The sequence below is a fragment of the Bos javanicus genome, chromosome 19 (genome assembly GCF_032452875.1).
Source record: "Bos javanicus breed banteng chromosome 19, ARS-OSU_banteng_1.0, whole genome shotgun sequence".
NCBI classification, from domain to species: domain Eukaryota; kingdom Metazoa; phylum Chordata; class Mammalia; order Artiodactyla; family Bovidae; genus Bos; species Bos javanicus.
In genome coordinates, this window is record NC_083886.1 from 36,417,875 (window position 1) to 36,431,211 (window position 13,337).

Genomic DNA, 13,337 nt, shown 5'->3' on the forward strand with positions numbered 1-13,337 from the left:
TGACACTTCTGAGTGCCACCGCTGACCCCTGATCTTTGGACAACAGGGCTCAGTTGGGAGGAGTTCCCAGTCCCAGCTGGGTTCATCATGCCCTTTCCTGTCACCCACCGTAATATTTCCAAGTAACCTGAAATTGACCCAAGGATGCTCCAGGGCAAGGCAGCCCGCAGAAAGCCCAGAGGCAGAGCCCTTTACAGATTATATTTCAACCCCAATGCACTTATACTTAAGAGTCATTAAGGAATTAACTGTGACAACATCCCTCCCAGAGAGGTGAAAATGACGTGTAGTACATGATTAAGTAAAGACAGGACAAGGAATTCAGCTGCAGCCCTCAAGTCTAAAAATGAAAGCAGGCAGGGGTGCAATGCCTCAAGCCTGGAGTCACCTTCTTGACATCTGGCTGGGGCCTGGCTCCCGAGCTCTCCTGCTGAGCTGTCCTGCAGCAGACCCTCCCCGCCGCCCGGCTGCTCTCCCCTTCACCCAGCCCCTGCAGAGGCCTCAGAGCTCACAGAATTGGGCGGGGGGGGGGGGGGGGGGGGGGCAGGGGGCAGTGAGGGGGAGGGAAGGTGGCTGTTCACACTGGTAAAGCACTCAGACTTTGGCAAATGTTTTTTAAGTTCATTATTTTGGAAAAATAATTAACTGGCGGACACGGAAGAGGTGGTACAGGCTTGCTCATGCAGCCTGCGGGCTTGGCCTTGAGGCACCAGGGTGATTTTGTCTGGGGAGGTCTGCCCAGTCCAGCCAGGGCTGCTGGGGTGGTGGGTGGTGAAGGAAGGGTGGGATCATGCACAGCTTCAACGGAAGTAGCACCAGACTGCGTCAGTTTAAAGCTCCCGTTACGTTTCTGTGCAGAATTCCATGGAGAAGACAGAGGTCACCAGCCTGCCTGTGACAGCACCCAGAGAGCCCTGCGGGACGTGGAGCACCCATAGGGCTAGGGCAGCCCCTGCTCTTTCACAGCCCCCATCTTGTTCACAGGCTGACATAAGGATGAAAACACTTCCAAGTTTAAAGTTACTTTTCGAACTGCCATTTTTACCACAGCAACCACAGGACTGAGGAGGGACACCTGAGCAGAGGAGGGAAGGAAAACAGTTAGGGGTCACTGTGGGTCCAACAGCCTCTGAGGTCATGTGGAGGGCAAACCGGCCACTTCCTCAGAGAGGGGGCACTGGAGGAAACCCTCCAGGTACAGACTCCACACCAGTGCCCTCTCCCTGCACCCCTCGGGCCCCCGGCCCTGACACAGTACGTCTGCCTCCGTGCCGTGGAAGCTGAACCCAAGTGGAAAAGTACAGAGGTCAAAGCCAGGCCAAATGCATGAAAGGTTTACAAATAAATCTAAAGACATGAGACTGATTCATAAGGCATCAGACGGGGGTCACAGAAAGCTTCTCTGCCTCTTAGAGGCACAGGGTGAACTCTTTACTGCAATTTCCACACACCTCTGAAGGTACATTCACACACCCGACTGCAAGCCTGAAGTGAGTCTAGTTCAAGGAGCTGGAAGGCTCACGGAAAACCAACAGAGCTCCCATCTGTGGCCACAGACAAACCCGAGGGTGGGCCAGAGGCCAAGAGCCCAGCCAGCCTGCACCCAGCTCCCCTCCCCACACCACACGCAGTGGCCAGGTGCGGCCGAGCGGCCCACCACTAGACACAGCAGCAGCAGTGGCGGGCAGGGGGGTGGGGCCACCGGGGAAAGGACCCGTCCTTCTCCCAGAAGGCATCTCACCAGCTCGCAAACTCCCAGTTCTGACACCCGCAAGTTGAGTGATGCCACCATCTCTTGGGACTTCGGTTTCTTCTTTGAAAGGAAGGGCAGTACCTGTCAAGCAGTAACTGGAGCGAACATCACAATAGAGGAGGTGCCTGAAGAGCAGCCACAGACAGAGCACCAGGCTGAGCACATGGCACCCCGGCAACCCCTGTGACCAGGAGGGTGGTGGCCAAGGCCCCCACTCCTTCCAGAAAGCTTCTCTGACTCCACAATCCACCCACTGCCCTGAAGAAGGTGTGCACTGTGGTTCAGCTTTGTATTCACATGGGTCCCAACGAATTGTGTGCTTCACCATGAAAGGGGCCTTCCTGTGGCCACATGGCCTCCTACCATGGCTGTGGACATGATGGCCACCATGGCTGCCAGTGAATCAGAATAATCAGTCTGCCTGGGAAAGCTCCAGGAGCGGGGGAGGTGTGGGAGGGAGGGCCAGCACTTAGAGCAGGGCTGCTCTGGTGCCTGTGCCTCTTCATGTCGCAGGGGTGGCTACTGAAACTGTGGTCCCTGGGCCCTGCAATCTGGAGGCTCTGATGCAGGGGTGTGATGGAGACTGGGCTGCAGGGGAGCGTCCCCACGGGCAGCGGGCCAAGCTGAGTCCCTCCCCATTCTGCCCTGGGGCCCAAACGCATGGAAAACCCAGTAGGCAAAGGTCCCGGGATCAAGCATCCTCCAGGACTGTCCTAAGGAAGAAAACTGTAAAGGAGGCAGAACCACAGCCCAGCAGCTCTCAGTTCCTCTGAGGAGTGCTCAGACCAAGCCACCGCCTCGCCCGTGAGCACAGACCCTGAGGTGACTCTTCTGGCTGGAGCACCTTGCCCAGGGGACTGATGAGCCCACAGCTGCCCTCCAGCAAGACACATGAGGGCTGCCAGAGCTCTCCCCACTACACGACTGGGGTGTGACACACACTGAGGAGCCAGCAGCACGGCCCCCGTGAAGGCAGCTCAGCATAGCTGTGGTCTGGGCTGCCTTTCCAGGAATCTCAGGGCACACAGTGGGAGGACTCCACACACCTGCCGGGGAAGCATGGGCACAGCCTCTCCACAGGTATCACAGAGGAGAGACCCATGGCCAGTTCGCTTCAGAGCAGAGTTAACTGCATCAGACCTTCCAGATAAGAAGATTCTATCATGTGCTCCGACATGAATGAACCTTGAGGACATATGCTAAGTGAAACAAGCCAGACACACAAGGACAAGTACCATGACCCCACTTACAGGAGGTCCCTGGAGTCCTCAAATCCAAAGGCACAGGAAGTAGAAGGGTGTGTGGTGAGGGTTTAATGGGGACAGAGCTTTGGCCCAGGAAGATGGGAAGAGCTCCAGAGAGGGGTGGAGGGGTGGTGGTGGTGGGTACACACCAGTGTGAGTGTGCTTAATGCTGCCCAACTGTAGTTGTTAAAGTGGTACGTTTTGTTGCATATATTTTACCATAGTTTAAAAGCAAACAACAACAACAAATGTTTTTGCCTGGCTTCCAGGAGGAAAAGGAAGAGAAAATGAAATCAAGAGACAGGCTCCCAGAGCCCATTGGCCACAGGCTCCCCTCGCCCCGAGTCTCACTGCCCAGCAACCTCACCTGAGACTGGGGGCTGCTTCCCCTCTGGATGGGGAGCTCCCCCAGGAAAGCCTTCTAGTGACCCCAGCACCACCGCTCAAGGGCAGAGACGCAGAAACAGCAGAGCATAGGGGCAGAAACAAAGGCAGAGGAGAGGGGGAGCCGGCTGGGCTTCCAGACTCTTCCCTCTGTCCTCTCCATAAGAACCAGAGGCCCAGCCCAACTGCTGAGGCTCCCACTTGTCCGTGAGACTGCCCTGAGCCCACCTCACCTCTGCTTGCGTTTGGGAAATTTTTTTTCCTTTTTTGGGCAATTTGCCTCTCCTCCACACCCACCAGTTACAGGGTATGTGGGTGTATCAAGAAAGAAATTTCCCAAAAAAGGAAAAGTGATCTCGAAGGTTAGTCCCATCTCAGAGCTGCCTGGAAGAGAAAGGCAACAGTCACCTCTGGAGTCAAACTAGCCTGAGGCCCCAGACCCAGCAGGAGACCCCACACAGAAAGGTGTCTCCAAGCAGCCCTCCAGGGACCAAAGTCCCCTCTCACTCGGAGTCCCCACCTGTGCTCTGAGCCCTCTGGAGTGTGTTCTCTCTCTGCCGAGGAGCCACTAAGAGCTTCAAGGCAGTACACACCTAATCCTTCCCCCAGGAGTACCCAGATCCCACCTCCTCCCCGTGCTTAACAGAAGTCCTGTAGCAAAGCACTTAAAAAGTTGATGATTTCAACTCAACAATTTTGACAGGACCTGTGCTTCCCAGACCCCAGGTCAGACAGTGCAGAGAGGGGGACCAAGAACTATCGGGGGCCTAGGGACACAGGGAAAAAAGCCAGTTTGTTAGACCACACTTAAGCAAATGAAAACAAACAGTAATACGGTAAATGTAGAAGCCCAAATAACAATTTGAACAAACTGTGACTAAGTGTTAAGGGCCTAGCCATAAAATGCTACAATTTATTACATGCAGTAGATTAGTTGGAAAGGGATGGGGCAAAACTAAACTCTGAAACGGTGGCACATTAGTAGTGGCTGGGGGTGGCTCAGAGCTGCTGCTCTCGCCAGGGCCCTGCTCCTCTCATCTTGGAGGCCTAGCTAGTGCTTGGATGTGGAGCTGCTGCTCTTGGAGACCAACAACCAGATGGCTGTTACATGGGCCGGGGTGGGGATGAGGTCTGACTGCCCTGAGCAGCCATGAGAAGAGGTGCCCATTTGCTCCCTGGCTGTGAGCCACACGAGCAGCTCTGCTGGCCCTGCAGCTGCCTGATGTGCAGGACACCCCACAGAAACCGCCCCCCACCCCCCCAACAGCAAGAACAAGCCCAGGACTACTCCACTGGCACACAGCATCCCAGCCAGCAGGCTACCCCGCCCCACCACCTCCCCCACTCCCAGGAAATCTCATGGGAAGTCCTTCTGAACCTTGTAAGAACAGAGATGACAGCAAGTCAAACATGCTTAAATCTCTTAAAAAGACATAAGCCAGCCACTGACCAGGCCACACAGGGTCTCTGGGCTGGCACTGGTTGTAGGGCCGTCCTGGGCACTGCACACTGTCTGGCGGCACATGGCCTCCATGAGGTCTAGCAGCGCCTGTGTGACCTGGCGCCGCTGAGCCTCAGGACGGCAGCTCTGCCGTGCGGCCCTGGAGGCCTCGCACAGCAACTTCGGCGCCGTGGCCACCCACTCCAGGTGGAGGCAGGAGTCAGCTGTGAAGAAAGGGCCTGACACAGACCACAGGGTTGGAGAGACCGTTCCAGCCCTGCAAGCCCCACAATGCCAGCCTCCAGAGGCTTTCTCAGAACATCCACCATGGGGGCTTTCCTAAGGCAACAAGGAAACATGTCACTTTACAGGTGCTTCAACACAACGGCTACCGCTCCCTGGCACACGGAGAAATGACGCTCCTTTACCCCTGGAGGGGCCGTACGCCTGCACTGAGAGCAGCACCAGCCAATCCCTTCACCCACGAGCAGGGCCAACTCCTCCACTTGGCACCCACCACCTTCCCCACAGCCCTGCTTTTCCAGGGTTTCCTTCTTCTTGAGTGCAGCACGCCCCACCTCTGCCCAAGCATGTCAGGACGGGCAGGCGGCAGCGAGTGTAGAGGGCACGTGGGGCCATGCAGGACCAGCTCTCAGACCAGTGTGCGCTGCGTGTCTACCCAGCGGCCGCCCTCATGCTGTGCAGCTGAGCTGAAGAGACCACAGCCTGTACCAAACCCCAGCTGGACCTAAAGAAAGATTTCCTGATCAAAATCATCAGTCTCCAAGCCAAGTCCAGGAACTGTTTTTCAGGATGGTTCATGGTGCAGTCCTGCCTGGAAGTCATCCAGCGAACTCCGAGGCCCCTTCCCCATGGTCAGTCTTCGCAGGACTTCAGAGCAGTTAGCCAGACACAAGGAGGACAAAGTAAACCCCCATGCATCGGGCCCAGCTCCCATCTCAGGGTGCCTGCGGGGGTGATGGCCAGGTTGGGAGAACACACGAGGCAGTGCAGTCACCAAAGGACGTGTGTGTCCAGGTGAATCTACTCGCCTGCTCCTGCCACCAGCAAATTCTACTCTACCCCAACCCCCACAGTGCCACCACCCCAGTACCTCCTGCTGCTCTGGACACAGATGGGGCCACAGCAAAGCCCCTGCAGCCCATCCTTGTTGACAAACATCTTCATCAGAAAGAAAGAAGAAAAAGAAAATTCTCTTTTAGAAGGAAACGAGGCACTAGTCGACACAGAACAAAGTGCCATACCTATCAACTGCATCCTTAGATATCAGACCCGTTAACGTGTCCTGTAAACAAAACGGTGACCACGTGGCATCACAATGATGAGGACCCCCCACGTGGAAACAGCATTGATGACCTGCTAATGCACCCGTGGTGACAACCACCAAAAATCCACGTGTCCACCGGACTGCGGCGTCCTCTGCTCACACCCCTGCAGCAAGCAGATGCACTCTGAAAGGGTGGGGTCCACCGTGCTACATGTGTGAATGGACGTTCCCGAACCGTCCCAATTAAAAACGCTGAGCGCACACACACTCACACGTTCCAATGGATAGGAAAAGGTACTCAGTTTTGGAATTCAGTCATACTTCAGATTAGTCAGGACAGACCATCTCCTTTAGAGAAAAGGCCAGGAGACAAAATGAGTGGAAAAGAAAAGCCAGAATATTGCACCAGGTTGGTAAATATCCCTCCAGCCCAGGAAGCAAACTAGGCAGATGGCAGGACAGGACGGGGCCTGTACACCCAACTTAGCGACAGGAACACCAACCCCGTAGCCAGGAGGCCTCTGAACAATGAATCGGATAAGCGATACCAATTACAGCCACAGACCTGAGAGGAGCCCTGGGCCAGGGTAGGGGGGTCTGCAGAGCCCGGCGGGCACAGGCCCACACAGGGCCACCCCACCCACCTGTCCTGCAGCCCCTCCACTTCTTACTGAGGGGCTCCTTCTCCCTAAACAGAAAGGACCTCCTCCCTCACCACTGACTCTCACCCATGGCCATAGAAGGTACCTCAAAGCAAAGGTCAGGGCTGTTAAGGGCCACTGCAACTAGCTGCCACACGTGCTTCAAAACTCCAGGCTTCGGAGCAGAAGCCGCAGTGAGAGCACAGAGCTGAAGAGGCCTGGCAAAGGCTGGGGCAGAGTGGGATGGGAGAGCTCACTTACCATCTCGTCCAGGGCGTAGCGCAAGAGGCCGTGCTCGTAGAGGATGAAGAACCGGCGCTGCCATTTCTGCAACAGAACACAGAGGAGTTGGGAGGGTTCTGGCTGCCTCCTCACGCGGAGCCCCTGCACCTGAGGCTGTCACCTCAGTGACAGGCCTGCCGCTGAGGCCTGCGGGCAGCACAGCTTCCACTTCCGGGGCCCCGGGGTGGAAGAGCAGGGCCTCGTCAGTCAGGACTGGGCCAGCAAGAGGCCCAAACCCAGCATGTCTCCAGTTACTGAGGCTGAAAAAGCTGCCTGGTCTGTTTCAATCTGCGAGCTCTCCTGAGCAGGAGCCATGCCCGGATCAACTTTCTCTATTCCTCATGTACCAAGCACAGAGCTTATTACAATACGTGTGCGTTCATAATTTGTTGAATTACCTGACCTGATTATGGGATAACCTGTGAATTGCTAGGCACTGATTCCCCACTTCTGGGAACATCTGGAAGAGTGATATAAAAGGGTTGTTCCAGTGAGCCACAGGGAGTGTAAGAAAGGGGAAAGTGAGCCAGGCTCCAAGATTCACTGAGGAGGAGAGAAGTAACAAAAATCAAAACTGAGGAGGGGCAACCAGTGGGAATGGTTCTGATATCCAGGGAGGGACTGACCAGAAAAAGGGGCCTCTCCCTGCCCTCTACCCAAAGGCCAGGCCACCGGGGCTGATGGAAGCCCAATGGCACTGACATGGGGATAGAAAGGCCCTCCCTTTGAATGTGTGGGGGCAGGGGGCGTGTCTAGAACATGAGACTGTTGGGCCCCAGATCTCAGAGCTCGTCACGAAGACCCATAATCTATCTTCAACAAGTCCAGCAAAATTCATACTTCTACTGGCAATAAGGCCACAAGAATGAACTAAAAAAAAAAAAGAATGAACTAAAATATCATGGCTCTTTAGTTTGCACCAGAATTATATCATTTATAATAATGATTTTCCCATCAGAAGCTGGAAATGGCAATTCTATTGCCATTTAGTGACCTAAATACAAAATAGGAGAAAGAGCTGCCCCCCAGTTACTGCAGCCACTGAACATAGTAGCCCCCGTGGTCTTCACACCCAGGTGGCAGGCACAGGGCACTCATGTGGCCTTGCAAGAGGGCCTGCAGAAGGCTGGGCCACCTGGGCCCTTCCCGAGAAATATTCCCAAGGCTCCTGTGCTGCTGCTGCTGCTAAGTCGCTTCAGTCGTGTCAGACTCTGTGCGACCCGATAGACGGCAGCCCACCAGGCTCCCCCATCCCTGGGATTCTCCAGGCAAGAATACTGGAGTGGGTTGCCATTTCCTTCTCCAATGCGTGAAAGTGAAAAGTGAAAGTGAAGTTGCTCAGTCGTGTCCGACTCTTAGCGACCCCATGGACTGCAGCCTACCAGGCTCCTCCATCCATGGATTTTCCAGGCAAGAGTGCTGGAGTGGGGTGCCATTGCCTTCTCCGAAGGCTCCTGTGAGTTGTTTTTAAAATTAAAACCCATTCCAGAGGAAGCCTGAAGACCCCAGATACAAGGCATGTTCTACGGGTACCACGGCCCCATCCCAGAGTGTGACACTCAGGCTGGGGCAGCAGAGACCCAGAGGGGGGAAGAAGCCCTCCGGAATCAGGGGATGGCAGGGGTGGGCAGCAGTTCCCGGAGGAGGATACGTGGAAGAGGAAAGCCAACTCTAGCTGGAGCCAAATCCAAGGGGACCTCTGACAGAGGAATAAGCACTGACTGGGCTGCTGCTGGTCTGACATCTCCCTGCTCCTCTCTCACCTGCTTGAGCAGCAGCCTGTGTTCAGCAGAACCCGGCCCCCAGGGGCTGGGTGCCCAGCAGAGATGGGACAGAAGCCAAGTGGGCCCTGGAGGCCACCTCCCTTCACTTGTGTTCATCTGCTGAGCCCCCAGCTGGGGAGGAAAGGAGGAGAAGAGATGGGCTGCAGGAGCAGGACCCCAGCACTGAAGCAACAGGGAACCTAAAGAGCACAATGCAAACATGTGCTGAACTGCCCTCTGACCTTTTCCATTTAACTGTTTCTAGAGCTGACTCACAGAACAGGTAGCATTCTTTTGAATGAAAGGCGAGGTACAACTATGTGTAACTGAGGCTGTTCCTGTGGGCTCTGCAAGCTCACTGAGTAAGGGTTTCCTGTGGATCCTACCATCCTAGGACCCACAGCTCACTTCCCTCCTCCCATAGTCCATCTGCCTCGGAACACCCTCTCTGGTGAGTCCTCCCCCAAGAATTCACTCTGAAGTCCTTACCCGAGACCGGTGCACTGGGTTGTCGAAGTCCGTCCCGTCTGGAGCCAGGAGCAGCCAGCCGCCATAAATGGGCTTTGCCTAGAGGAGAGAAGGAGGGCCGGTCATCAGTGACCTTGGACAGGTTCGATGGGCAAGCTGATGCCAAGCTGACAAGTGTCCCCTGGAAGAGAATCCACCTCTGCTCCAGGCCCTCCACACATGCACCCACTCCCAGCAGGACACGCACTGGGGAGCAAGAGGCTCCAGCAGGCCGGGAGCGCCCGCTATGGAGACAGGAGCATGAAACCCAGCAGGAGTCCAGACAAATGGAGAACACAAGGCTCCTAGGAGTAGACACTGCCCCACAAGTTCCTGATCAAGCCACCAGGGTCACATTCTTCATCACCACGTGAGCTCCTGGCACCAGGGAGAGCCTGTGACCAGCACGGCCAAAGGCCCTCGTCCTGAGGGCACAAAGCCTGGGAGCAGAGACACTGCTTCAGCCATCGCCACGAGCATGGCCAGAGAATTGCCAACTCGCCAGCTGCATGACCTTGCTGAAAACCTTTCCAGTTTCATCTTCACATGCGAAAGTAAGTATGACAACAGGTGCATCTGCACCTCATGAATCTCACGTGAGGATTGGTGAAACACAGCCCAGCACAGGAAGAAAATGGCAAGGCCGCTGGGAACAGTCTGGTAGTTCCTCACTCACTTTAAGGTTACACTTAAAATCCCTATGGCCCAGAATCCCACTCCTAGGTGTACACAAACCCAAGAAAACTGGGAGCAAGTGCTCAAATAAAAACCTGGATGTGAATGTTCACAGCAGCACCATTCACAATTGCCAAAGAGCAGAGACAACCCCAGTGTCCATCAGCAGATGGAAAATGTGGCCCATCCATTCACTGAAACGGCATCCAGCGATACAAAGGCATGACGTGCTGACACGCTCGCTGCGACACAGCTGAACCTTAAAGACCTTATGCTAAGTCAAGAAGACAGACACAAATGACCGCAAATTACATGATTCCACTTACATGAAAGGACCAGAATAAGGAAATCACAGAAAGAGGAGGCAGGTGAGTGGCTACCAGGATGTCGAGGGAGCAGGAAATGGGGAGAGGCTGATAACAGGTGTGGGGTTTCTTTGGGGGTGATGAAAATGCTCTGGAATTAGACAGTGGAGTTATTTGCATGAACTGGTGATTATGCTAAAAATTACTAAATTGTATGCTTTAAAAGGGCTTCCCTGATGGCCCTATCAATGAATTGACAGAGAATTCTCCTGTCGAGAATTCTTGACAGGAGAACTCTGTCAATGCAGGAGATCCAGGTTTGATTCCTGGTCTGGGAAGGTCCTTTAGAGAAGGAAACGGCAACCCACTCCCTATTCTTGCCTGGAGAACCCCATGGACAGAGGAGCCTGGCAGCTGCAGTTCGGGGGGTCACGAAAGAGTTGGATACGACTTAGGGACTGAACAACAAATGCTTTAAAAGACTGAATTTAATTTTATGGTATGTCAATTATCTGAAAAATTGTATAAGAGAGGGGAAAAAACAACCTGAGTACAGAGTCTGGCCTAAAAAGCCTTAATAAATGATGGCTAGTTTTGTATTTCTTACATCCAAAGAGTGCCCCCTCCCCCGAGACCCCGGCAGTAGGTGTTCAACAGGGGTTAAAGGATGAAGACACCAGACTCCACCTCCCTGTGTGGCCACACCAGACCTGAGAACCGGCAGCTGAGGCACAAACAGCAAAACAAATCAAAACCCAAACCTTCCGCCTGCTGTCTACACACAGACTACTCTAGGGTCCTCTTAGCATGCGCTTTACTCAACATTTCCATATTGGGAGGCCTTGTCACATCAACTCATTTTGAAAAGCTGTAGAATCTGTGACTCGCAGAGGGGAGGTCAATTGCCAGAGGTCACAGAGCGTGGGGGTGAGCATGTCTAGGCTCCTGCAAGGCCCTGAAACCCAGGGAAAGCACTGGCTTCTCCCTGTGAACAGAAAGAGGGGTTTCGGGCATGGGGTATGGAGTAGGCTGAAGGAAGGAAGCAAGACGGGCTTTGATGAAACGTGGAAGTGGGTGCTGGCAGGGAACCAGGAGTTAGAGGGACATGGCCCAGAAGGACTGTGGAGTATGTGGGATGAAATACTGCCTGGGAAAGCAGAAGCAAAGAGAACAGAGGTCTGTTTTCTCAGCAAGCACCAGAGGCACCCAGCCGTCCCCTAGGCAGACAAGCACACTCGGCCTCTCTGCCCCACTGGGAGATGCACACACAGGACAGACGGGTTGGCGCTGGGGGCTGACCCCTTGTACCCCAGCCAGGTGACTCCCCACCATGGCCATGGGTGCAGGTCTCTGGCCTGTGACATCAGGAGGTTAGAGCCCAAGGCCATGTCTCCTCAGTTTCTGTCTGGCTTCCATCACATACCACCCTCCCCTTTTCTGGCTCCAGGGCTTTGGGGTGACCACATTGTCAGCTACACCTACCTGTCCTCTCCTCAAAGGGGCAGTGAGAGACATGGGCTTGGCCAGGGCCCTCAGAACCTGGCCTGCAAGCAGCATCATTATTCACTCAACGAACATCTCCTCGGCGAGCCTACCAGCACCACCTCATCTGGTGTGACTTCCTTATACGAATCACCCCAAAGCAGACCCCACCCGGGTGAGTAGGGCGTCCTGAAAGGTGGGAAGGCTGGGCCAGAGGAGGGCATGAGGCAAGAGACAAGGGCTGCAGCAGCCCAGTAAGTGGGCAGTGTTATGCAGGAGCGTTTACCAAGGCAAACCCTACTGACAAAGGGCAGCCGGGGCTGCCCAGGACAGAGGGGACAGACGGGCTGTCGGGGGTGACGGCTACAGCTAACAGGGTTCCTTTTGGGAGGATGACAGCATTCTCAAACTGACTGTGATAATAGCTGCACATCTCTGGGAATACATTAAATCACTGAACTGCACAGTTTAAATAAGTCAACTATATATGGTATGTGAGTTTCATCTCAATAAAGCTATTAAAAAAAAATCATTTACCAAGGCCTACGTCAGGCAGTGGGGAAGCAGAAATAAATAAGAAACTGCTCCCCCTCCATGGGTTCACAGTCCACAGCAAGCGAACCGGGAACAAATGGCCTGTGAGGAGGCGGCGGTTGGGGAGGGGAGCGCTGGCGATCATGGGCACGGCTGAAGCGAAGGCAGAGGCAGGAGCCCGCCCACCAGCAGGGCCGCTTCAGCTGCCGCCCGCCCTCAGCCGTCAGCGCCTCTCAGGGAGGCCTCCAGGCCCGGAGCCCCTTCCGCAAGCCTGGAGAGCCGCGCCCGGGGACGCGCTCTGAGCCTCCTGCTCCTCGGGGAACCTCAAGCTAGACATGCCCACCTGCCCTCGGTCCACAAGAAGGGTGCCCCAGCCTGCAGCTGCCGCCCTCAATGTTTCTCAGAGGGTCTAAAAATGGCAACAGCTGGCCTGGCCGTGCCGGCGAGTCCAGAAGCGCCCCGCACAGCCTCTGTCCCCAGAGGAGAGGTTTACAAGCCACAAGCCAGAGCTCTGTAGGGCAGTATCCCTCCTGTTCTTGCCTACCTCCCCTGGGAGCCCCCAGTGACCTGACATACAGACTCTGGTGACCCCAAAGGCAGCTGGCACAGGAAGTGGGCTCTAGAAACTCCTAGTGGCCTGTAGTTTTGTTGCTGTTTTCTGCCTGGGTGACTGGGGTTTACTTTAAGGGGCAGGAGGACAGGAGAAGCAGGTAACTTCTTGATACTGAGGGCCCAAAGGATGGGACTTTGGGAGTTCTGTTTCAAGCAGGCCACAGGGAGGAAGCCCACTGGTCCAGTCCCTGTGCAAAAGTCACCATTTGGGACCACCCGCTGGGCCTCTCTCCCTTCCATTAAACTCAGCCCCGCCTCACACACCAATAAACCAGAGGCTGCACTTCCGCTGACCTCTGGGAAGAGGCTGCTTGCTGGTGGCTGTGGCATCCTCCTCAGCCCAAAGCCCTTTCGAAAATGCTCACTTGACATTTCTGCTTCAAGATGGGGTGAATGTAACGTCCCTATGCCTCCCACTAAGCACAA

At 54.9% G+C, this 13,337-nt stretch overlaps 1 protein-coding gene across 12 annotated transcripts in view; it reads right to left on the reverse strand.

Moving 5' to 3' along the window:
* Positions 1 to 13,337, reverse strand: part of MPRIP (myosin phosphatase Rho interacting protein) — a 92,989-nt gene that overhangs the window by 60,862 nt on the left and 18,790 nt on the right. For all 12 annotated transcript variants that reach the window (XR_009731337.1, XR_009731336.1, XM_061391293.1 and 9 more), the window contains exons 2-3: positions 9,286 to 9,363; positions 7,013 to 7,078 (exon numbers count right to left, since the gene is read on the reverse strand). Coding sequence is in view for 10 of the 12 variants with exons in the window: in XM_061391293.1 (XP_061247277.1) it covers positions 7,013 to 7,078; positions 9,286 to 9,363 (144 nt within the window). In the remaining 2 variants the exon portion in view is untranslated. The remainder of the gene's footprint in view (positions 1 to 7,012; positions 7,079 to 9,285; positions 9,364 to 13,337) is intronic.